The sequence below is a fragment of the Pseudopodoces humilis genome, chromosome 1, assembly GCF_049639895.1.
Source record: "Pseudopodoces humilis isolate 2021_Gansu_Grassland_sample_001 chromosome 1, ASM4963989v1, whole genome shotgun sequence".
In the NCBI taxonomy this organism is placed as follows: domain Eukaryota; kingdom Metazoa; phylum Chordata; class Aves; order Passeriformes; family Paridae; genus Pseudopodoces; species Pseudopodoces humilis.
Window position 1 is genome coordinate 129,506,624 of NC_142200.1, and position 25,218 is coordinate 129,531,841.

Below are 25,218 nucleotides of genomic sequence, written 5' to 3' on the forward strand. Positions count from 1 at the left end.
AGAATGACACAGATAGAGCTGATTCTGCCTTGGGGAAGGCAGGATAGACTAGATGACCTCTTGAGGCTCTTCCTGCCCTATTTTTTATGATTCAGTGATTCAGCACATAGCTTTGAAACACCCTGGGGCTTGCTTCTTTTCTCACCTCATGTTATTTTTAAACTGGTGCAACTTCACTGACTTCAGTAGAGCTTTTCCTCCCTGTCCTGCAGTAAGTGTGAGAAGAATCAGAACTTACATTTCTTACACAAATGGAGACTGGGTCTACCCTCCCACTGTGCTGCACAGCTGATTTCCCGAGATAACATTTTTTACCTCTTTAAAGCAGGCAGTATCAGTGATTTAAGTCAACCTTTGTATTATTTTAGTAAAAATCTGAGTCCCATTATATGAAGCAAAGGTGAAAAAAAAAAAAATCAGTAGAAACATTCTTTGCAATTTTCAGTGAATGTCAACTTTTTCTCCCAACATGTTTCTCTTTGTGTAGAGATGGAGCTTGGGACTGAGAAAAAGTCCACCTCACCTACAGAAGGAAGCCACAGTAGATAGCAAAGAGGAGGAAAGAAACAGGAGGGCCAATACAAAGTATTTAGCAGTGCCTCAGAAACAAGGACACTACACTACAGTTGGCTGCAACATCTTGTAGACAGGGTATTCTAAAAATATTACAGACTGGGGGTGGGTTTACCATGTGAGCTAATAAGTGTGGAAGCTAATCACATTCCCATCCATCAATCCCTAAGGACAAAGAAATAGATAAAATATGTCAGAAGCCCCCGAAGCTACACAGCATCTAGAATACCACGTATTTGAAAATGTCAGAGCCATCCACATTCCACATGCAGTCAGCAGGTTTACACAGAGCTTACAAAAACCAAAAAAACTCTGTAGCCCATGCCACAGTCAGTGAAATACTATTATAGTGCACCAGCTTCAGAGGAACCACAGAAAACATAGTCCATACTGACTAATTTGTTCTTTGGCTATCATCATCCATAGATGTTACCTATCTAGGGACATCACCATCTCTCTTATGGCATTCATATATATATATATAAAATATCTCAAAAGTATTTTCTGCTCATTTGATTTTGCTTTTAATGGATAATAAATTGTCTGCTTATTTTTTTGGTGTGAATGACATTCAACACCAAGTAGTGAGCTATGCTTTTCATATATTTAATGTAATTTAAACTAACAATAAAAAAATAAAAATGGCTTTTGCAAATTCACTGTCTTTAAAAATGAGTAAATATAAATATAAATATAAATATAAATAAAATATAAATATACTTGCAGGTGGATTTTCACTTTCAGAAAATTCATAGAAATGAGGATTTTGAAAACTGAGAGACTTCATCTGAAACATGCTGCTCAGGGCTCCAGCACTTTTTGAGACCTTTGGGAGATCCTGTCTTCTGATTAGTTCTACAGTGGTCACTCATCTTCTGTGCTCTCAATATCCCAGCTTATGCAAAACCTCATGAAAAAGATGATGAAGATATGAATGGAAAAATTCTCATAGGCTGCTAATTCCAGTGGTAATTGAACCTGGCATATTTCCTCTATTCTGGTCTAACTGGGATTTGAATATTTGTTTCCCTCAAGTAAAGGTTGTGAAATCCCCTGAAACACAAAACTATGATGAAAAGGTCCCTAGTGTGCAAAAGAGATTTCATTTACTTGTGTAGTGCTTTGAGATTTGATTCTTCACTTAAGAGTACCAGATTTCCTTGGGATGACGAAACATTGTATAAAACCCCAAGGAACACAGAAAGGTTTAACTCCCACTTCTGGATTCCTTTCATTAAGAAAAAAAAAGTATCTGCAGATTTGGTGGGAGGTGGCAGGGGGGATGTAAGTTTTTGGCTTGAGGAACAGTTAAAAATTAGTGACAGGTTTCAAGATGTGTTCAAAAACATAGTTTATCTATGCTCAGAGAAACAATCTTTTATGTCTTTAATGCCAAATCACTCAGACAAACCTGTACAAAGTTTAATGTGACAGCAAAATATACAGCTTTGTCTTTTAAGAAGTCCTCTGTCAAGCACCTTCACAGTACATCACAACATGCCTTCTCTGCTTCTGAATTTGAAAGCCTGTTTCACATGGTTCCTTTGAAAGGGCCTACTCTGCATCCAAGTTTATCACAAGGTCATCTTCCTTTCTATCCTTTTTTCTGACATTATATTTGCTTATCTCAGATTCTGAGCCTTTGAGATGGGTGATGGCAATCAGAGATAGCTGCATGCTGTCATGTTAGTTACCACATGCTAGCTCTTCCAGAAATGAATACTATTCACTTGAACAGGACCTTTGTTAACTTGTTTGGTTGGTTTAGTTTGTTGGGGTTGTTTGTTAGGTTTTTTGTTTTGTCTTCTTTTCCAGCAATGCACTGTGCATAATGGGCAAGACTACTCCTCAGCCTCAGTACTAAGCATTCTGGTTATTTTCTGGGAGAAAAAAGTTACCTGAAGCATCTTGAGTTTGAAATCTTTTTAGTATTATCTTACTGGTCAGCTGCCCAGATCTCTTCATAGGTAGAGACTGAAATAACCGCAATAATAGAGACTATCTAGAGAAATGAAGTGGATGTCTTTCTAACTGTGAACCTTCATGATTTAATCAGGGGCATTCTTGTGTATTCTGGTTTAAGTGAAGCTTTGTGAACCTCCTCCCCTTGGTACTGGCATATGGCTCTTTAACCTGTCTAAAGTTGCATCACTTGCTGTTCACTCATTCAGAGGATCAAGTCCAGGGTAGTCAAAACAGTGGATACAGCCTCTTAAACACAGTACTTAAAGCAGGGCTACCTTGTCTTCTATAGATACAAGGACATTTCTGACAGCATTCTCAAAAAAGGGGACTAAAATCTTCCCAACTGCCACCTCTCTTGCTCATAACAGTAGAGGCTTGGACCTCGACTCCCTTCATTGAAGGAGATATGCAAGTGAGCAGTCTTTACTCTGGAAACACAGAAACAATATTTTCTAGCCCCAAAAATTTGGTTATATTTTTGTAAGACTTCTGACATAATTAGAGTTAAGAAAGTTCAAGAAATGCAATTTACTACTGTCTCAGTTTTTAGTTCTTAATAATAATATGAATTCCATTAATAATATGCATTCATGGGGTTGTCTGAAATTGTGCATTAACATTTCTCCTAAAGCAATATCCCTTTTATCATCATGCTATTTTCCTATCTGTCTGCATAAGGACCCTAGAATTTCTTTTAAGATATAGCCATTCAATAATTACTCAAGACTCCCATCTATGAATTAATATGACTGGAGCATTTAAGTATCATTGAACAGGCAGGAATGAATTCCAAATGGAAAAGCCAGCCAGTCACCTCAATAAAAACAGATTGTGTGCAGAGAGGGGTGGCAATCTGCAAAGCTGAACATGTGGCCTGAGATCTCTGCATGAAGGAGTATTATTTAATATACTATTGCATGGTTCTTAGCAAGACTGAGCCTAGCCGTGCTCTGAGCCAGGGGAGCTACATCCTAAGACAAAATGTAAAATAATGACATTTCTCTTCCATAATAAACAGAACACATTCCTAAACAAAGACCAAAATTTCTGGAGTCAAAGATAAAACAGATTTTTAAAAACTGCAATGTCAAGGCCTTATTGAGCACTTCAGGCTAGTGACCAGCCACATTCTCAGATAATGAAGAACTTGCTAAGAAGAAGGAATAACAGAGCTGACAGCAAATACATGGACTGATCACTATGACATAGGAACTATAAAGAAAAGAAAACATGAGATTGTATTGGATCAAGTAGCAGCTGATAGCAAAGATGACAACATATAACCATATAAATATTGTGACTGGAGGCGAGTTAATAATGGTCTTGGTAGGTACAAGTCATTAGGATTTCTTTGTGGTAGCCCTGTAAATTATACATGGGCCTGCTTTTAGGGAAATCGCCTTTCTGCACTCCTGGAGCTTTTATGCCAAATAAAAAAAAATGAAGGAAGCAAGCAGAATTATTTTTGTTTATGTAGCAATTTTGACAAACAGGAAGGAGTGTCATCATTAGATTAAAAAAAAATTAACCACATTATGTCAAAATGAATCAATGCAGTCAAAAGTCAAGGTAGTCCTTTCTGTCCTCTTGCTCCTCAGAAGGCATTCTTTACCTAGTGACTAATGGGGGAGGGCTGGGAAGCTCCTTAATAAACACATTAACATACATTTTGGTGTATGCCTGGTATTATCCAAGTTCTTAAGAATCTCACTAAGTTAAGACATCTGTAGGGATGACAAGCAAAGCTGTCAAAGTGAAGTACAGCCCATATTAAAAAATGCTAATGGGTATTAACTCACATATATAAATAAATAATTAACATGCAACAATTCTCTCTTCACATTTAAAGAAGATACTTTCAAATCTTTCAGTCCACTCGGATTAGATAATGATCTCTTAAGCAAGCAGTTTTTTCAGCAACCCCAGCTAGAATCCCTTTCTAATTTATAGAACATCAGGTTTTTCCTATGTGATTCAAGATTATTATCACAATTTTAAAATAAAATTATCCAGCAAAATTATTTTAATGTAACCAAGTATTAGAAGATGATTTTTTTCAGTTAAGAGTTCAAGAAAATCTGATTGACAGAAGTATGTGTGACAAGGCTACAAATCCAGCTTTAAAGCTCCTGTGATTGAGTGAAAATCATGCTGACCCAGTACAATCTAACTCTGTTGTTTCAAATCTGATAAAAACCCCTAAACTGATAGGTTAACCTTGAACCAGCAGGTTTTATGGTGGCTCCCAGTAACCAGCATGGAGCCACTGTACTCTGCTAAATGGGATCAGCTATCCATTCTCAATCCAGATCAAATTTCTGCTGCTGGGAAAGCAGGAGTGCACAGACCCCATCTCAATGACTGTGGAACCATGGCATAATTGTAGTTAATGCTGAAAAATCTCTCTGTGCAGTAAACACACCTTTAACAGAGTGTTATTCATACAAAATACATTAAAGCCCTTATAATAATTCAGAAATTTATTTCCTGGAATAACAGATTTCCAGTGCTTTAAAAGAAAAAAATGTAGCACAAAGGAGCTCAGATAAATTAACAGTTCTTCCATATCTATTTTCTCCATGCCAAGTAAAAATAAATTTCACAAAATAGGTAAGGTCTATTTGGAAAAAAACCCCAAACAACTAAAGGGGATGCCTGGTCTCAGAGATGACCTAATTTAACATATTTAGGAGGGAATTTCTGTCAGCAGGGAAGTGGAATACAACTTTCACCACTAGAACAGGACTGACCATATGCACACCCTCCAGGCACAGCTAACATGGAGTGCAATAGGTAAGTTCCCATACCTCAAGAAATGGAACAGTCCAAATCTTGACTTCAGTAAAGTCTAAGTAAATGGCTGCACCTACAGAATCTTAACAGCATCAGCTGGGACTCAAATGCTATTCCTTCATGACAAAGAACACAAGCAACACATTTCTGACTAGAGCTTCCCAGCAGACGGCCCTTTGTCCAGTGACTCCAAACAGCTCTGGATTCACACGACGTGCACCCAGCACACTACTGACTCTCAGCCAAAAAGGAGAAAGAACTAGCAGTTAAATGCAGCTCCATGGTTCAAGCGACTCCCTCCTCAGCTTATTTTCTCCTTTGGTGCACTCACTGTCTTAAATTTTTTATTACCCAGTGAAATTCACTCTAAAAGAAACAACTCTTGGAATAACAAAATAAAAAGGAAACACATTTTCCTCCCTTAAATCAAAACCACTGTGCCAACCTGGAATCCCCTAATGACAACATGAGCCCAAGACAGAACAATGGCACAGTTGCTTGATAAATCACAGAAAGTGAAATGAATATTTTATAAATGGGAATGGAAAAGTCTGTCAGGAAACCAAGGTTCTGCCAGGATTTCATTCCAAACCACATCAGAATGAGATACCAGAATACAAATAAAACTGCAACTTTTCCTATGACCCTTTTGGTGGTCCATCTAAGTCACCTGCAGAACTGTATGGAAAGAGAACGGGACACCTTCTTTAAAATGAACACAGATCCATTTCCTACCTGCTGCGTTATTTCTCAAGGAATTCACATGAATTTGCAGTATGAGAGTTGAAGCTCAGATCTACAGCTTTCCAAGTGGAAAGGCAAGTCCATGGCCACACAAGTGATACCAGTCTGCATGCATGCATACCTACTGACAAGTGTTTCTCATTCTCCTTCAGCTGTACCCCATTGCTCTTGCTCAAAATTTCATGTCTCTCAAGGATTTGTTTTTTCCATTGTATCGCCGGTGCAGATTGCATGTCATACACAAGTAAGCAGCTCAAGTAACTTTACAGTCTTGTGTGATAATTCTAACATTCTAACATTATGAGCCATCACTGTTTTTTCCAACAATTTTTGCTCAGTGATCAATTAGCCACTGTATAAGCACAGGGAGTCACCATATCCACCCTCCTGTTACTGTCATAAAAAGAAAGGACCATTCCTTTAGTAAAATTCAGCACTGGATAAAGACAGCTTTTGCTATATCCTTAAATTTTACTTTGTAATTTTAATTGTATTACTCTAAAAAACTGGAATATAGATTTCTTTTGAAACTATTTTTTGCCTTCCAATTATTAAAAACTATATTTTATTTTCATCAGCTCACTCCCTGTTGACAAAAATGCCCTGCTTAAAGCACATTAAAATAGTGAATCAGAAAATGGATGCTCTAATTTACTAAATAAAGTAAAAAATAAAAGACAATGTAATAAAAAGATAAAGCCTTCATAGAGAATTGCAGCAATTATATCTCCACAGCTACAATATAACCCAAAACTTTGCAAACCCTTTGATTATTGAACCATGGCTGAAGTGAATAATTTGGCTTTCACTAAGAAAACAAGCACATTCATTGTCACCACAATAGAGAGAGGCAGTTTTAATTAAACCTTATCAAAAGATGAATAAAGAATAAACTCAATACCCATTCCACAGGATTCTATTTTCATCTGTTTAGTTTAAGCTTGCCATGTTCATGCAATAATTAACCACTGTCCAAGGAATGCTGGAGTTGTGTTAATGTTGGTAAAGATTTAATTAGTTCAATTATCTGGAGAGTATTGAAGGCTCAGCATAGTACCAATTTCTTCAGGCTTTATACATACCTCAGATCAAAATATATTAAACTGAAATATAAGCGAACAAAGAAAATTTACTATTTCACTTCAGCTACCAAATGAATGTGTGTTTAATAATTTCATTGCCCTCATTTTAAAATGAGGTTTCAGAAATAAAATATGTAAGCTGTGACTTACCCAGTCTTCTAGATTAGCTGGTGGGTTTTTTTTTTTTTCCCTAAGTCATCTTATATTTTAAACAAAACTAAGTTTACTTTAGAACAGAAAACCCAATGCTTCTTTAAGCAGGAAAAAGTATAGTTCCTTTTACATTTTTTTCCCCTCACTGCCTACATATTTTATGTCTTTCAAGGAAAGTGAGGCATTTAAAAAGCATTGAAAGCAGTGACACAGACAACTGTTTCAATCTGTCAGACAGCATGGACAGACAGTAGGGATCATTTTAGAAAATAGAGCGGCCCCCCAGCGGCCTGACCTTCCTGGTGGGAAAGTGAACACAGCGCGGTGCTTGACAAGCTCACCAACAAAGGAGTATATTTAGTCCCCCCAAATTCTGACACGCTTCTCACAGGAAAAACGCAGAGCGGGACGAGGCGTCGCTGGCTGCTGCTAACAAAGGGTGAGTTCTAATTGGAGATTGCACCGTTACTGTGAAACAAAGAGGAAGAGATGAAAAGTGAAAACACCACTTCTCTACACGCAGACTGTAAGCGTTGGAGTGAGCCCAGCTTCTATTTTTTTAAAAACTGTTCAACTCCATATTAGATGCTATTCAAGTTGCAAGCCCTCTGGATCTGTATGTGCAGCTCCTGCTGCCTTCAGTGGGAACAGAGCCCAGGAACGGGAGCGTTAGAAGATTTCCCTCTTTGTGTTACTAAAATATTATCATTAGCTCTTCTTTAGAAGGGATGTTTGAATAAACCACATTAATTTTCCTGTAAGGTTTAAATGACATGTTTATTCCTACCACGGTCTGTCCTTGTTTTCCCAATAGTGTGTTTTGAAGTATGAGTTCTTTATAACCAGTGAAAGCTGCACAAAGATGGCAAGCACGTGAGAAAGTCACAGGAGTTTATTTCCTCAAGAAGCTAAGCACTGTAGGATGATGTTATAATTTCCTTATGAAGCAATAAAAACTTAAGAGTTAATATAAAAGTAACTGTTTAGAAATTGCACATTCCATTATGCCCAGGCTGGATTCAAGCTGCTTGTCTCTTTAGGCAGTCAAAAACTACTTTATAGATTGCACTGCTACGCTTCCAATCAGGAAATACCATTTGGTAAATAAGCCTTGTGAAATACTGTACCTTACTTTCTACTACTCATTTCAGCTGGAAAAAGGTAAATGCTATAAGGAATAAATTAAACTAATAAGAGAAGGTGTGAACTGCACACCAAGTGCCAGCCGATGCCTCAGTTCAGCTCCTGATTTTACCAAAATTTGATCTCCCCTTCCAGTTTTCTCTAGGGTGGAAGAAAAAGGGAGATGCTGAAATTCATTCAGTCTTTTCTTGAGTCCAGATGGCAGATTGTGCTCAGGAAGCAACAGGATATAGCACATTTTCCATCAACCACCTCCCTTTTCTGCTGACTGATTTTCAAGCTGCACCAACAGTCTGAGGACTGGAGGTCCCCTGTAGCCTACTGATTGCAGACTTGCTTCTGACTGTGTTTCTTTGAGAATCCATCACAGCCATGTGGGAGAAAATAAGGCTAATAGATGATTAAGTATTTAATGATTCACATTTATCACTAGCTGAAAAAAATACTCAGCTGAAACATCAATGTCTGTCTCTGAGTAAGCATAAAGAAGCATTTCAGGTTAAAAATACCACCGCAAACAAGTCAGAGCATGTATAACTGAGAGCCAAATTTCATCATATGTGGACTCATTTATTAATATTAACAGGATTGTAATTTTTTTCCCCTTAATTATAACCCTTAAGCAACTGTAGAGTAAACACAAATATATCCATACAGGTATACCCAACATCATTTGGTATCTTAGAAATTGCTTCATCTTCTTTCCCAGAATTTCACCAAGCCTTAAAGACAGTACTGGTTTTGCTAGAGAAAATTCAAGCTCTATTCAGGCCAGGATGTTGCTCACCCTAACACTCACAAAGCATTACTAAGAAACATATGTTGCTTTATAACGACCATTAGTTACAAAGCTGATGAGAAAGTGAGCTATGTACAGACACATTTCTAGAAAAAATTATACATATAAATATATACATATATAAAAATTATATATACAATATTTTATATAAAATCATATATGTAGAATAGAATATATATTTATAATATACATAATATATATAAAAATTTAGATATTTTATTCTATTTTATATAATTATGTGTGTGTATGTACATATATATATACACACACACAAGCACACACACACAATTTCCATGAGTATTACCATTCAAATAAATATTTCATTACTAGCTAAAATCATTAAGACTATAGCAATCACACACAAAAAAATTGCAGCAATAAGAAGCAAAAGCCATCTATTTAAAGTGCTATGCTATTAGATGACCTATTTGGTCTCTAAATATTAATCATCTCCCTGAGATGATGCTCTTTGTCCCATGTGAAAAACCTTGGAAGCTGCAGTATACACTTGAAGTGGATAGTCATTCTGAGGAGTAATTTGCCTGCCACCACCTTTAAATAGTTTTGGGTTTTTTTAAACACAAATCAGATATTTTATCTGGAAAAGCTCTAAGGCATGGTCTGGATCTGCTGCAGATTAAATACAAGAGGTTTGAGGCTTCTGGCTCATCTCTCAGGTGAGAAAAAAAACCCCAGAAAGTACAGAAGAGATCTTAGTAGATACACAGCACTTTACCCCACCTCAATCTCAAAACACTGTTTTCAGTCGGTATGAATTGTCTACTTGTTAAAAAAAGAACTGTGTTGGAGAGGACAGCAAGATTTTTGTCTGCCTCAAGCCTGAAGAGTATCTGATTTTTGTGCTCTCTGCATTTTGAGAATATAATTCTCCCTTTTTTCTCCTAGTCTGAAAACATTTTGTGATATATGAGTTCAGCCAAGAAGTATTGGGGAACTTTGTCTACACCAAAAAAAGAAACTCTAGGGTATTTTGTGATGATAATGAAAAGAACTTGTTCAGGTCTGCAGTGTAAGTAATTTTTACCACACAAATTCCTCGCTTTTGTGTTAGCAAAGAGGAATACTTTGAGTCTTTCAGTTTAGGCGATCTTCAAACAGACAACAGTGTGTAAACAATCCCAAAGTACATAACTTTACTAGAACAACCTCCAGTCTGTGTGCAAGGGCTTCAGAAAGGCCCCCTTCATCAGATTTCCTTCTGCTCTTCACACTGAACAAAGCCTTGGCTGACAATACTGAAATCTCCTCCTTTATTTGGATTAAACCCCCTTTGCAGGAGAAGTATGCAAATGCTATACGTGTTTCTCTTGCTGAGGCTACTCTAACCCAGCTATCTTTTCACTGTCTATTTTCCCCCAGCAGACCATCCTATCGGCTGACAGGGGGACCAGACTTTTAATTCAATCTTTCACAACACTGACAGTTGGATGCTGGGGCCTGCCATGAACTCTAAAAGGAGCTCATTTAGTCATAATTAACTATTCCCTGCATATTTCCTAAGGTATGGTAATTGTGCTAAAAGCCAACAAGTGAAGCATTCATTCTGGTTTTCTTTTAAACTTTTATTTTTCCACAGCAGTCTCTTTCTCCCCTCCTTCCTCCCCCCCAGCCCCCCGCCTTTTTTATTTTATTTAATCTTTTCATTCTTTCTTTTCTTCCTCCTTGGAAACATTTAGAGTAAAGAAAAGGAATGACGGTGGAGATAGGGAGCTGCAGAAAACTGTGATGTGGGCAGTTCAAAAGGCAAAGTCTGTCATACGATACAGGACCCCATGGCAGCACTGAGCTATTCAGCTGGGTAAAACATGAAGAAAAATGAAATGAGTAGAATAGAGCTATGTCATTAATACAGAATGATGGACATCCTATTTGGGTAACAGGGAGTCATGAATATACATTTCTAATTCCTTAGATATGGTGATAAGCGATCTCTGTTTCCATCAGCACCATGTATTTGAACAACCTAAAATCTTCAAGTTACGCAGATGTAAAGCACTTTACACACTATTCCTCCTTCCTCCCCACAACACAAACATATACCATGTCCCACTGCATGCAGTGGGGTTCTCAACAGGGATAATGTGTGACAGATCCAGCTCATCTTTATCACTGTTGAGATGGGAAACTTTGGGAATCTGACATGGATTATTTACCTTAAAAGACAAAATATGATCTCAAATCTGCCCTTATCTGTGTTTCACTTTATTTAAATGAAGGAGGGGTTGACAGCACTCTCTGTTTGCTTATAAGCTTTGCATCTGTTGAAATTCTTGCACCTTTCAGAAAGTTTGGGACCTACTGGACACCTTTCCATCTTAAATGTGCATTGGGCATATACAAAAGCAAAAGACAACAAAGCTAAGTGTCTCCACATTCCTTTCCCTCTGAATGTGCACCAGGAGCAAAGAAATCACTGGCTTTTCAAGGAATGCATAAGAGGGCCATGTGTGTGCTGGGGGGACAGACACTGTCTTAACACTCAGCAGCTGGGCCAAAAGGGCCAAACACAGCACTGAGGTTCCTTATTCTTATGCAGTATTTTTCTAGAGCCACAAAATGTGGTAGGACCTTCCATGAATAGGGTAAGTAGGATCTAGGAATTACAGAATTTATACTTCATGTTTCAGGCATAATGTAACAAATAAAGTCAATAAACAAAGGAAGAGATAAGGAAGAGAGACTGCAAAACTTCAGACAAGGTCATATAACAGTTAATTTTACTTATACTCACATATTAAGGATCCTGTCTTTACTTTTTAGTAGCATTCATCTATAAATATACTACATTTGCTTTAGACTTGTAAAATATTTAAGAATAAAAAAATTGAAATTTTTAGTTCAAACACTAGAGTACAAACACTGTTCTGAAAAAATAATCTCAATGTTGAAGAGTAGGGTGGATAAAATGTTTCTAAAATCCTTGTCCCCTCCCTTTCTTTCTAGACTATATCAAATTTGTGGATCAATATGGTTTGTAATGGCAGGCAAAAACACACTAAGAGCCAAGCTGACAGGCTGTTGCTGAAATTCTTAATGATCTGTTTTGTTATCATGGTCTGGGATTTTGTTTCCTTAGGGGAGGAGGTTTGGGGGTGGGGGATGTTTGTTTAACTTCTGTGCATTATTGTGATCACAACACACAGTGGATTAACAACAGAAATTTAAAACAGAGCATCTCTCAGTAGACATGAGCTGAAAATGTTGATGTTTGTTAGCAAGAAACTGGGCTTGTTTCTGTGAAAATAAAATGGGTGAGAAACACCACATAGATAAGAAGCTTTGCAGATCTAACCTGGCAGAGCTCCTGCTTTTTTTGCCCACAGTGTTTTAGCTGCTCTTGAGCAGTGTTGCTTCCTCCAGGCCAGACCCTGCAGATATTTCTTCTACCTCTGATGATTCTGTAAGGGCCCATATGTTTAGACTGCATTTTGTTTACTCTCTTCCTTACACAGGAGCTCACAGAAGGGAAATTAGGTTTCTCAATCAGTCTGCTCCATTGAGGCACATTTCAAACATCTTTCTAAATCCCCAGGTGTGCTACAGTTTTTCTGCCTTGCATTTAGGAGTCTGGAAGGAGAGATGCCTGTCCTGCTGTCTGGTGACATGAGCTGTGACTCATTAGCAATTCTCCTACTTTGGATAGCACACAAGCTGGCACAGAAAATTGTGAAGTTTGGAGATGATTCTGGGGAGAGGAGGACAGCCTACACAAGAAAGCAAGTCCAGGACTTGAAAATTCAGAAAATCTCAGATTTTACATCATCTGAGGAAAACTGGCAAGGGTTAATGATCCAAAAGCAATGTTCCAGCTCCTAAGAAAATCAAAATGAAGACTTATGCCCAAAGCACCTGGTCAAGGATTTTGACAGGATCAGATCAAGAAATCTTCAATATGCTCAATCTACCTCCTTAAAGATTTAATAATAGATATAAATAATTTATGGGATATTTAATGTAAGGGGGAAGACTTAGTAAAAAAACTCAAAATGGTGGTGAGGCAAAATCTTAGAAAAGAATTTTGAGAGATACCTCCTTTTACTGCAAACCAGGTTAACAATACATATGAAAAAGAAGATTAAAAAGCGAATGATATCAAAGCCAAGAACTATATGCATACATTTAAAAAATTGTATGACCCAACCCTAGGTTAAATTTATGGATTGATTTATACTGCTTTATTTATTTGAAATATAATACATAAAGCTAAAGTTGAAATGTTACAGATTAAACCAGATTTCATCAACAGCTGCTCACATTCTGTAGAGTTATTTTGATGACCTCAGGGCTCACTGGATTTTTCTAACACTTTCTACATATCCAGCTTCTAAAAAGACAAAGGCAATTCATACAGATAGTATTTTTACATGCAAGTAATGATAAAAAAGAGTCACTGATGGAATATGGACCACGTGTCAGAGCTTCTTCTCACCTGAAAAGTGATTCACAAAGATTGGTAATGTCACAGAAAACACAAAAATCAGATGATGAATATGTGATTTTCCCACTTATTGCTTCTGCGTGATCTTCCCTAGAGAATCAAGGAACAAACTAGTGTTTATTTAGAATAGAGAAGTCAAGATTTGAGTGAATGACAAACCAACTGCAGGAATAGTAAGTTTTGAGGGGCAGTAAAGAATTTCCTACTAATTCCTTCCTGGCTACTATTCTTCATTTGAATTATCAAGTTCCTATAAGCTAAGAAAACACTTGTGTCAGTTTTGAAAAACCAGAAGCTGGTTAAAAAATTAAGAGTAATGGTTAAATTATTTCTTCTATTTCTGACTATAATTCTTTTTCTTGCCAGAAAATGTAAATTTGTGGGAAATATTAGTTGTTTAGCTGCTTCTTCTGAGTGATACCTTCTTAGGGGATGATCCTAGGACTTACACAGGTCACTAACCTATGTCACACACAGTCCTAGAAAAGAGCTTATGCACACCTGCCAGATTTCCTAGCCAAAACATCCTTCTGCTCATGTCCAAGCAGCTGTTGCCAGATGCAGACACTTCAGCTACCACAGATCCCTCAAATATACCTCAGGGTTCAAATCTAGCAGGTCTGTCCAGTGCTTACTGATCCTTGCCTTTAGTCCATGGAGCTAATAGACTTGGAGATTTCCCAGTTTACTCTATTTTCCCAACAGAAGCCTAATTTTCAAACTCCATACAAATAATTTAAATGCATATCACTTCCCCAAACAAAGTACCAGAGCAGACATTAAGTAATGAATACTTTCTGAACTTTTCAAATTAGTTTCCAGTTCTTTACTTAAATATTTAAATACTAGCTAGGCATCTGCAGAGCTAACCATGGTGGGAAAAATTCTACCGCGGAACCTGCACAGAGGATATTATATTCTGATATTTTGCTCTCTTTATGCAGCTTTGCAAAGGACTAAGCCTGTGTGTTCATTAGTGCAGAGTACAGCAGCCAGTATTCACAGTGCCTATCTGAAAGAACTTTACATTAAAAAGGTATCTGGAAGGTAAAGAATGCCCTTTCTGTGCTTTAGTAACTTCTTTTTTGCAAACTATCAGGCTGTAAATGCTGAGCTTTTTACATGAAATACAAAACAGAAAACACTCATCTGTAAGACTGTACAAATATTTTGATTAAGAAACTCCTTCTCAAAACCTGATTCTGATTCACATTTAGTGGAGAAAGGGAAATCCAACAGCCTGTGGTTACTCAATAAAGCAAATGCTAGCTACTCCATTACCAACTTAAAAACTTTGATGGACAGAAGAAAATGAAAGCTGAAGAAAATCAAGGACCTGAATAGTAAGCAAACATTCCTCAGCATCCAACCACAAGACTGCTTAAGCATGAGCTCCAAACTTCTGAGAAAACGATAAGTTTAATATATAAAAGACAAAATTCCTTAACAAGAAGAGATACAGTTTGTAAAATAGTTCTCAGGAATCCTTTCAGCTTCTAAGCCTCATTTTCTCAGCCTGAGATGGTATTGTTGTGTCTACATTAGTCTTGATAAGGGAGCCAGCTCTACTCCCACTGGAGTCTATGGAATTCTCCCATTGTCTTCAGGAGGAGCAGAGCTAGACACAAAGCTGCACAAAGATACCATGATAAAACAGTCTGGCAGGTACTAGGATCCCATCTTATTTTCTTAACATTTCTGAAAAAAAATGTGTGTGGGGGGGAAAATCTATGCAGCAACTTCTATTGATATGCAATATTCCTTTTATATTAAAATACAGACCAGTGAAGCAAGTTAATGGTTAGCAATATGAATAGCCAGGGGCTTGTTAAACTGCCTGGGATGAAGAGTTTGCCTGCAATCTTACCACTACAGGATATCTTGGAGAAGACTAAGCATTTTGTAATGCTGATATTTCATATATGCATTCTTCAAGTCCCTGACAGGCAGCAGACCCTGTAGTCTTCATTTCAGATTAAATTTTATACAGTAAGCCTGAATGCTGTATTTATTTTTAAATCCATACTTTCTAAGGGTATGTAGTTTTTCTTGGAAATAAAATTATATCATGCAACTGAAATTGCATTCTGATATTATGCAGTCCAAATAAGTATTAAAAATGAGCCTTTTTATAATTCAGCTTGCAACAGCAACATGTCTTTTTTACAACAGCAGCTTGCAGTAAACCCCCAACCCCACTTCATCCAGAAGATAAACCACTGCCCAATGTTAATAATGAATGCTCATATCTACTGTGTTCTGCTAAATTGCTAAAATTGCCCAGATAAACCATTTGAGAGTATGTCAGGTTAAATTAATACAACATGACCTGATCACTTCCACAGTTGGGAAGAAAGTAGTTGGCATTCTTTAAATCCAGAGCTCAACCTGGAGATTATGCTAAATTGCTTCATTCATAGTCCACACTCCTCTGCACATGTCAGGAGGACAGCATTTGTCCCCTCTAGTGATAAACAAATTATACATGAAATCAATTCCACTTCACAATAATTTTCCCTATTGGGTATTATCTTTCCTCCTCTGCTCCCTCCCTCAAGCTTGCATCCTGTAACTTGCTAATGAGCTGGGGGCTTTCTGTTCCAGGTGGCACCCCCTGCCTCGAAGTCATGACATTTCCCATTTCGAATGCTGCTGGCATTTTTCGACAGCTCCTGCTAACCAGCCTTTTTGACCTGCACCAAGAGGAACTCATCTGATCGAATGCTCTAACCTGCCAATCACGCCAGCAAATGATCTTCACAGTCACTCCCAAGGCAGGAGGGGGAAAAAAAGGGAGAGCGAGAGAGGGGGAGCGAGAGGCAGCTCGAGAGAGTGATGGAGCAGGCAAGCAGGCAGCCTCTGCAGCTACCTAATGAGAGCACTTTAAGTCTCTGAGACAGCTGAAACATTGAAAAACTGGTGGGAAAATTAGGACAGAACTGAATGCCTGGTGCTGTTACTACTGCTTTCTTTACACCCTGAGATAATTTTGAAAGCAATACCTCTGAGATGTGCCATTTTCAAAAGAACAGAAGTTAATTTTACCATATAAATAGAAAACAGATAGATTTTTCCCTGCCACTATCAATATGCAAACCTCATAATTCTCCTCTGCCAAATGGCGTTCTTTACAGAATTAATTAGGAGCTGTAAGCTTGTTAAATGAGTATCTTCACCTAGGGATGATTATGAGTATTTTTTTGTTGTTGATGTAAGCCATAAATAGCACTTTGAACCTAATTTAAATGCTGGCAACATTTACACCTCTGTATTTACAAATCTTTGCACACAGATACATAAAACAACAAATACAGTATCTGCAGAGTCTAGATGTCACTTCGTGGGCTGAAACCAAGCAGAGTCATGATAATGACTCAGTTGTTTTGATTTTGTTCCTTTTATGATGTGACAGATTACTCAGTGCCGAATCTTTCAAGCACACAAGGACAGATTTTTATGTAGACAGATAATAGTGTAGATTTTCTTTCCCTTCAGACTATAAGCTAACTAGATTTATACATTAATACACATATACATTAATACACATGCAATGCACAGACTGAACAAGAGAGGTATTAAAAGCAATTGGAAAATAAAAATTTCAGGGAGAAAACTTAAGTAAAAATGGTGTGATTTTACTGTTGAAATAAAAAAAAGCCAGAAAATATAATGCACAATTAGACTTTATATTAACATCAAAAGAGGGTTGTAGAGGTGGCTGTACAGAATTAAAATCAAGGTTACTAATGGCAGAGAACGATCGCCCATAATTACTAATTCAGAACACATATATGGTCCAAAACAACACTAATAATTTATAACACACCAAAATATTATGGAAATTATCCAAAGATGCTTTTCCAGGCTTATTCTTCTATGTTAGATATCTTTGTTTGGGAATTTAGTACTTTCTGAGTTTTCCTCCTGAGACTTAACAATTAACACTAGAAGGATGTGGGAACCCATCCATCCTCATCCCATTTATGGGGCATAATAAATTAATGTAATTATTAACTGAGTTGTAAACTATTGCCACATTTTTAAACAAGAATCTTCCCACAACTAGGGGCACTCAGTGCACATTTACTTTAATGGGTGTTGCCTTAAGACCAAATTTCGCAGTGGTTGGTTTAGTTTGTTTATTTCACGGAGAATCAGACAATATAAGCTACAGATGAAAAATGGCACCACAAAGCCTGTCCTCCACAGAAAAGGTTCTGGTATATGGAAATACTAAATTTCCTTCTTTGTTTACAATTTGGCTGAAAGTAAAATGTTCTGTTATTGTTTTATGTTTATGTTATTAAATGTGCTGCAATTGGTGCCTGAGAGGCCATGCCTCTCATTAGCTTTGCTGTCTCTCTGGGTTATGGGCTGTGTGTCAGCACTGGAAGCCTCTGCTTTGTCTGGAAACCTCAGTTTCTCCCCTCCAGTGGTTCCACATTCCTCTTAGACAAAGCCTAACTGAGGAGTCACATGAGGAAATAATCCTAAAGGAGAGGTGACTGTCCATGGGAGAATAGGGAGAGTGGAGACCCGCTTTTGCCTCCCTCCCGGTCATTGTCATCTAGACATTGTCCTCGCCGCATTCAAATGTCATCCCAGACCATCAGCCCACTGGAACTCAATCAGCCTTTCATGCCTAGACACTTCTTAGGCAGGAACAGACCACAAAGACTGTCTAGTGGGAATTGCTTGCTATCCTAATATTAATAATGCAATATAGTACACTTATGGCACAGAGGATTCCACCTTTCGTCTCCTAAATTTATGAGCAAACAAACTGGAAAGACAGATAAACAGCACTGCAACTGAGCACATGCATTCATGCAAATATCACTAATATCTTCCCTACAGCATAAATGACTGTAAAATTACAAACCTCTGCACTAAAAATTATTTGAAAATGAATCTTCACAGTGCTGAAGGCAAGTTATCATGCATTAGAAATGAACTGAAAATAGGCGCCATACTATGCCATAGTACAAGGAAATAAAGTATTGTCCTTCAAAAAACTTATCCGTAATGTTTGTAACGCTTTGTTTTCCTTCTGCAGCTAATTTGGCCATGACACATCACAGTTTTATAAAAATAATGTCAATAAATATGTACCCACTAGTTTCACACCAAATGACAGGGTATATAACTGCAGGAAAGGAATCAATATCTCCTAGCAATGGAGGTTTGAAATACTTGTGCTACCAAGTGGAGTACATAACAATAAAATGTGATGACCTCCCCTCTCTGTTCTGCATCCTTTCTTCTTCTTTCCTAAGGAGACTTCCATTATTTCAGGGAGTGTACTTATTTCCAGGCACAGATGCTGTCCTGGGCTTTCAGTCTCCAGCCTGGATAGGCTTCCATCAGAACTGGTGTTCAGCTTCCTCAGTGAGAGGAGATCCTTTCCAATTCGCTTTCCACACCTCTGTGCATTACATTTCCAACTCTTTTTATAAAGAAAATCAAGGGACCGTGTATTCTACTACTTACAAGGAGTGCAATTAAATGACTGCATTTCACATGACAACAGACAAAACGTGAGCTGTTACAGTACTGACACAAAAACACTATTAGACATATTGTCTAAGCCTTATTTGGCTTATTTGGATTTTGGATTTCCTTTACTGGGGCACACCTGGGGACCTGAGGGACAGCTCCTCCATCCTCAGTCCCCACATGTCACTTAGGTCAGATGGGCAGTTGATACAAAAACAGTCTGGCACTGGACAGCTATTTGCTCAGTCCATTTCAGCCACTGTGCAGAGTCCAGAGAATATGGGGGGATTTTCTTTATGATTGAATAGAGGGCAAAATTCAGTCTACAGCTTTCATTTTAGATTAATAGAAATAAGATAATAGATATCACAAGGAGAACGTAGACCAATGCCTGGAGTTTTTCCCTTGCGTGTTATATTTATGGTACATTCTAGCAGTGTGGTGATCTTATTCTTCATTATTAAGTAAAGCACAGCTGGAACAGTCTCATAAAACCACTATGTTGTTAACATAAGAAAATAATGGCACCGAAAGTACTAGAGAGCCAAAAAATATCTTGGATTCTGCAGTTATCTTTCACAGCTTAATACTAATTTAACATTTTACAAAATGGATGTTACAATTTCAACTCTGCTTAGTATTATCATTACTGGACTCAAACCCAAATTGCTTTCAGCTGCCCACCACAACTGCATCCTATTAGCCTTTTCAGGAAAGCCAATTTATGCAAATCCAGTATTAGTTAAATAATTAAACTGACCCTCAACATTCATGTATAGACACTGTCTGGCACTAAAAGATGCAAGAGAAATTTAAACCTCCCATCTTCAGTGCTTAGACTTCCATCTTTTCAACTGCAACAGTACAATGACCGTTTATACACATCTATCTGAATCCATCTATTTAAAAAATGCATTAAAAAATTAAACTGGTTACTGCTGTGCTTTTATAGCTCTGCTTTTCTCTCCCAATCTGGTTTTACACTGAATTTTGAGATTTCACACATATAAAGCACTACTGGCTACTTTGAGCTTTTGATTAAATCAACAGTGACAAAATCTGGCTGATATGCTAGTCTCTCAGTCTAGAATTTCTCTTTTATGCAGACCTTTCTCCACTGTAATTACTACAGTTTTATCCCCTGAAGCTGCAGAGATGAAGACTTAGATGCACAGTGTATGGTTTTCCACAGTGTTTTAGCAACACTGGGGCACCCAGAACAGAGTAAATGCAGGACAGTAGTAAATTAAAATGACTTTTCAATGCTGACTACTGGACACACACACTGCTAGACTACAGATTGCCTGTGGCTTGTCTAGGGCAAGGCAGGCAAAAACTCTATTCCCACACAGCAGTGCTGAAGAGACGCTCTTAAACATTTTATAAATGTAAAACTGAAGATGACAAAACTGAAACGATTTGGATGGGGATGCAACAACAGTCACCTCTCTAGCTAGCAAAGAGAAAAGGGTAATTTTACAGAATGATTCTGTGCTGCTGAACACACCCAGTCAGCAGCAACGAAATAACCAGCACTTTTCTGCCACTATAGTGGTAACTGTCACCTCTTGAGCTTTATTCTGTTTAACACAGCTGAGCTGGCCCGAGTGACGCCATCGTCCCTTCCATTGGCTGGGCTGGTGTCAGTTGCTGGCTTAAATGGACACAGAAGAAAGAATTCAGCACCCTGCAATTGAAATTCAGGATTGCTCGGATGCATGTGCATGTGGTGAAGCAGTACAAATAAAGACCACTTTTTGTTTTGCTTCAGTGAATTGTCAAAGAGATTTAGAAAGCCAGGGGATCTCATTATGGTAATACAGGTTAAATACTTTAAAAGCATATGGTGTTACCATCCTGAATGAAGCTGTCCCTGCTGGCTCCAGGAAGCAGACAATAGGCCAGAAACACATCTCGTGTCTCTGGTCCACCAATGGGAACTGGGGATTATAAATCACCACAAGAAAACATCACGTGCTATCTGGTATCAGGTAATGCCTTGTCTTTTCAATTACTATTTGACTCATCCTTTCCAGAGAGGAACAAGCTTTAGCCATGTATTCCACTAGTCAAATGAAAACAGAGCTCTAGAGTTTCATAGGGTTCATTCTTGTCTCAAAAAACCAGATCTGTAAAGATGGATGACTTTAGTATATACAGTATAACTCAACAAGACTTGTAGAGATGAGGAATGCTTCTACAGAGATGCTTCCTCCCCATGGAGAAAAAAATATCAATGAAAACCATCAGACACAAAATAAAAACATTTCTTTTTATCACAAAACTTTGAAGGTTCATAGATATGGTCGACAGGCCCCATCTAATTCAGAGCTGACAGATTCTTCTGTGTGCAGTAATGCTCATTTACCACTTATTTGCTAATTTTCTCCAGTAGAGAGCAGCCTCAGCATTGACCTTGCTAACTCCAAATGCCAGGTTTTTCCCCATGGGCACTGTCTCTTTTTGGAGCCCTAGACAATGACACAGTGTGGTCTACAAAGACCCTAATAGTAGTCCAAGTGTGACAGATGTTATCTAAGATGTTATCTAAGATGTTATCTATTCAGAAACATGTCCTACGCTACTGCTTTTTCAAGTGGTAAGATGATTTGTGAGTTGCAGACAGGGAGCTGAAGCACTACAATATTTAAAGACAGCAAAAATTCTCAGAGAGTCATCAGTTTCTGAGGGCTTAAGACAACCTCTAATCAATGATGGAGCCAATTACAAATTTACTGCCTTTAGTCCCTCTCCTTCATCAATCTGCCAGAGACTGCTGCTTCCAAAGTTAGCAGATGATGTTCCAGACGTTTCTTCCCTAATCTTTTTGCCTTCCAAAAAAGGGAGGGAGGGAGGGAGGGAGGGAGGGAGGGAGGGAGGGAGGGAGGGAGGGAGGGAGGGAGGGAAATAAGAGAAGAATTTTCTTCAGCATCAGGTTCTGGAGGTGGTTGAAGATGGTTCCTTGTTTGTGGCTCTTTGTGGGTTTCTCTAGTAAATTCCTTTACTATGTATAAATGCATAAAAAGATACAAAAAATAAAGCCTTTCCTTTGCATATGTGTTAAAGGATTCAGTGATCAACTATCTACAGATTTTTCTCTTTCACAGCTTCCTGGAGGATACTGGAACACCTCAAAATTCCAGCCCTTCCTAACTTCCCTGCCACCTCTATATATTCATAAAGTCAGCCCACAAAGTTGAGTGAAACATATGTAACTACCTCGTCCAGAAGACAAGCTAGAAACATTTGTTCACTATGGCTGGATTTTTTTTTACAGTCAGATATATTTCCTTGAAATATTTGCCTCTTCTCATTTTCCTTTATCCCACCAGTTGGGATGCTATCTGATCATGCTTGTTGACATTTTAACATCTTGTACTGTTTGCCTCTATCTCTCTAACTCTACTTGCTTTGTTTACCTGTTAACTTCATGGCCCTGGAGAACTACTGCTATCTTTCCTTTTTCTATTCATGCATCTTTTTGCTTCACAGAGCCTTGTGAATTGAGACTTTGACAGAATATATTGTAATAAATACTCCTAATGCTACTCTCCTGCTGACTGCAACTCCAATATTCTGCTAGAGTAACTGACTCATAACTCATCCATTTTACTGACTGAACATCCTGCTTGCCAGTCACTACTCTACTGTTTAAAATCGCAGCCACCTGCCATTTACCGGGTCTTCTTTTCACATTGCCAAAACTGCAGTCTCTTTTCCCAACTCCTTTCATTTTCCACACTGACTCACACCTCTACCTGCTTGGTAGTCTTATCCATTCTAGTAATTCCTGACTCAAATCCCTTTTCCATGTCCACAGTTCTCCTGCTTCCTTATGAATTTTAGTTTCATCTCATTAATCCCTAGCTCTCCACATGGTACAAGGACCTCTGTTTGGTACTAATATTTTTCCAGCATTACCTGCTGGTCTTCATCTCATGGCACAAGTCAAATACTACAGTGGGGAGCTGATATGCTGATATGATGTTATTGTACTGTAAGCACCTAACAGAAAAAAGTCCCAAGCCACAGTGGAAAAATGTAATCAATAATGTACACATCACAACATTTGCTAAGTGGTTTCAGACCTTTCACAATGAGATATGCTATTCTGTATTAAAACTGTGGTTGAGCAGCCATAACAGTACAGTGCTGTATATAAAGGGTACATTTGGTTTTCTCTTTCTGTTCACATATAAAATTTTAGAGCAGTAATTTGTACCTGCTCAAATAGATATTCAGTATGAATGATCCAATGGTTCTTTTATACTGTTTTACTTACTCATTTGCAAAAACCTTCCATAGTATATTTTATAAATGAAAAATTGCATTTATTTGGAAGCAACAGAAAGGAGATTCTGTCCATGAGAATTGAGATTCTGTACATAAGCTTCTACACAAAAGGTCTTTAGCACAGATGGGCACATTCTAAATATACTTTAGATGGATGATATGTCACGTTAGAACAGACAAGGTTGAAGAGATGTCTGCAGGGACACAGCCCCAGGAAAAAGTAGGGATTAGCTTGTCAATAAAGATGTAAACAGACTGCTCTGAGGCAGCCTCATTTATGACATTAGAGAATTTTAAATGGTTTGTTGGTGAAGAGCTTGTGCAAAAACTGGGGCAGGCTGTCAGCACCAAAATCCATTCATTCCAGTTTTTCAGTAGTTACTGCCTGTCAGCCAAAGACACTATAACATTACTGGGTTAAAAAACCCAATTGTACATATGCATACAACAGTAAACCCAAATGTAATTCATTAGAGAAAGTTATATCTGATACTGTAAAAAACAGACTTAGCTAAATATAGACATCATGTGAATATCAACTACATTTATAGGAGACTGTATCTTCAAATAGGTATATGAGCAGCAAATGCATTTATCTCAGCTCCTAGAACTTCTGTAACAAACTGATATAATGGACTCAACATGCAAAAAGCAACTGTGTTTTTAAAAACAAACAAGAAAAAAAAAGGCAGCCCTTGCTGTTCTTGAATGAAAAGAAACTGCTCTTTAGGTATTTTGTGAAACACTGTGGTATGGAACCATTCAGAGAAGCATAATAAGCAAAGCAGCTATATAAGGAAATAATGTTAATGTGGAAGAGTCTGCCAAGTGTTAAATCCCACTGAACAAACACTGGGGTGGTGCATACAGGCGGAAGACAATCAATGTCTTGATATAACTCCACCATTCCCTTGCTGTAATTTGGAGAGCAGCCTCTCTATTCACCTGGCCTTCCCAAGTTCTGCTCTGCTCTTAAAATACCAGAAGTCATATTACATGCTATTTCATTGCCAAGCAACAGCGGGTAAACAAAACTAGCATTAGTAGATCCAGTGATATAGATCATAATTGCTAAAATGACAGCACCTCTCTCTTCTTCAAGAACATCCTTCTGCTACCAAGACTACCAACCTACTAAATAACAGAATCATAGAATGGTTAGGGTTGTGAGTGATCTTAAATCATAGAATCATAGAATTTCTCCTCCTTGCCCCAAAGTTTAACAGAACTGGCAAGAGGTTATTTTACCAGGGGGAAATCAGTCCAAATTAAAGGCAAACTATTATTTAATATAGTAGCACCAACTTCTGCAATGCTTTCAGCCTGTCAGTGACACTCATTCCTGAGAACTTACACTCTTCATATGGACTGTAAAACTGTGAAAACAGAGTATCAGCCTGCATATGGATGTGCAGCTGAGCTCTGTATTTTGTTTCTCTAAAGAAAACTAAAGAGCATATTCAAATACATCCTTTCCAACAATCATGTCTTACCTGCATCTTCAGTTGTGAACATAGGTATTCTTCAGTGTTTGCTGTTTGATACACCCTTGCCATAACTATTGTTTTTTCCAAAGGCTCTCATGCTTTCTCCAGTCTCTGGCTGTAATCTTACATTCGGTACAGTAAAAATAGAAGACACTGTAAAAAAAAGAGTGTCAGTTCAGAAACTTCAATTTCTTTTTGCAATAAAAGCAATAATATAAAAAGAATTAATAT

At 37.8% G+C, this 25,218-nt stretch overlaps 1 protein-coding gene across 4 annotated transcripts in view; it reads right to left on the reverse strand.

The window, feature by feature from the left end:
• CDK14 (cyclin dependent kinase 14) overlaps positions 1-25,218 on the reverse strand; it is a 311,069-nt gene that overhangs the window by 38,320 nt on the left and 247,531 nt on the right. For all 4 annotated transcript variants that reach the window (XM_005518789.3, XM_014248691.2, XM_088059192.1 and 1 more), the window contains one exon: positions 24,994-25,140. In XM_005518789.3, the coding sequence (XP_005518846.2) occupies positions 25,025-25,140 (116 nt within the window). In that variant the 3' untranslated portion in view covers positions 24,994-25,024. The remainder of the gene's footprint in view (positions 1-24,993; positions 25,141-25,218) is intronic.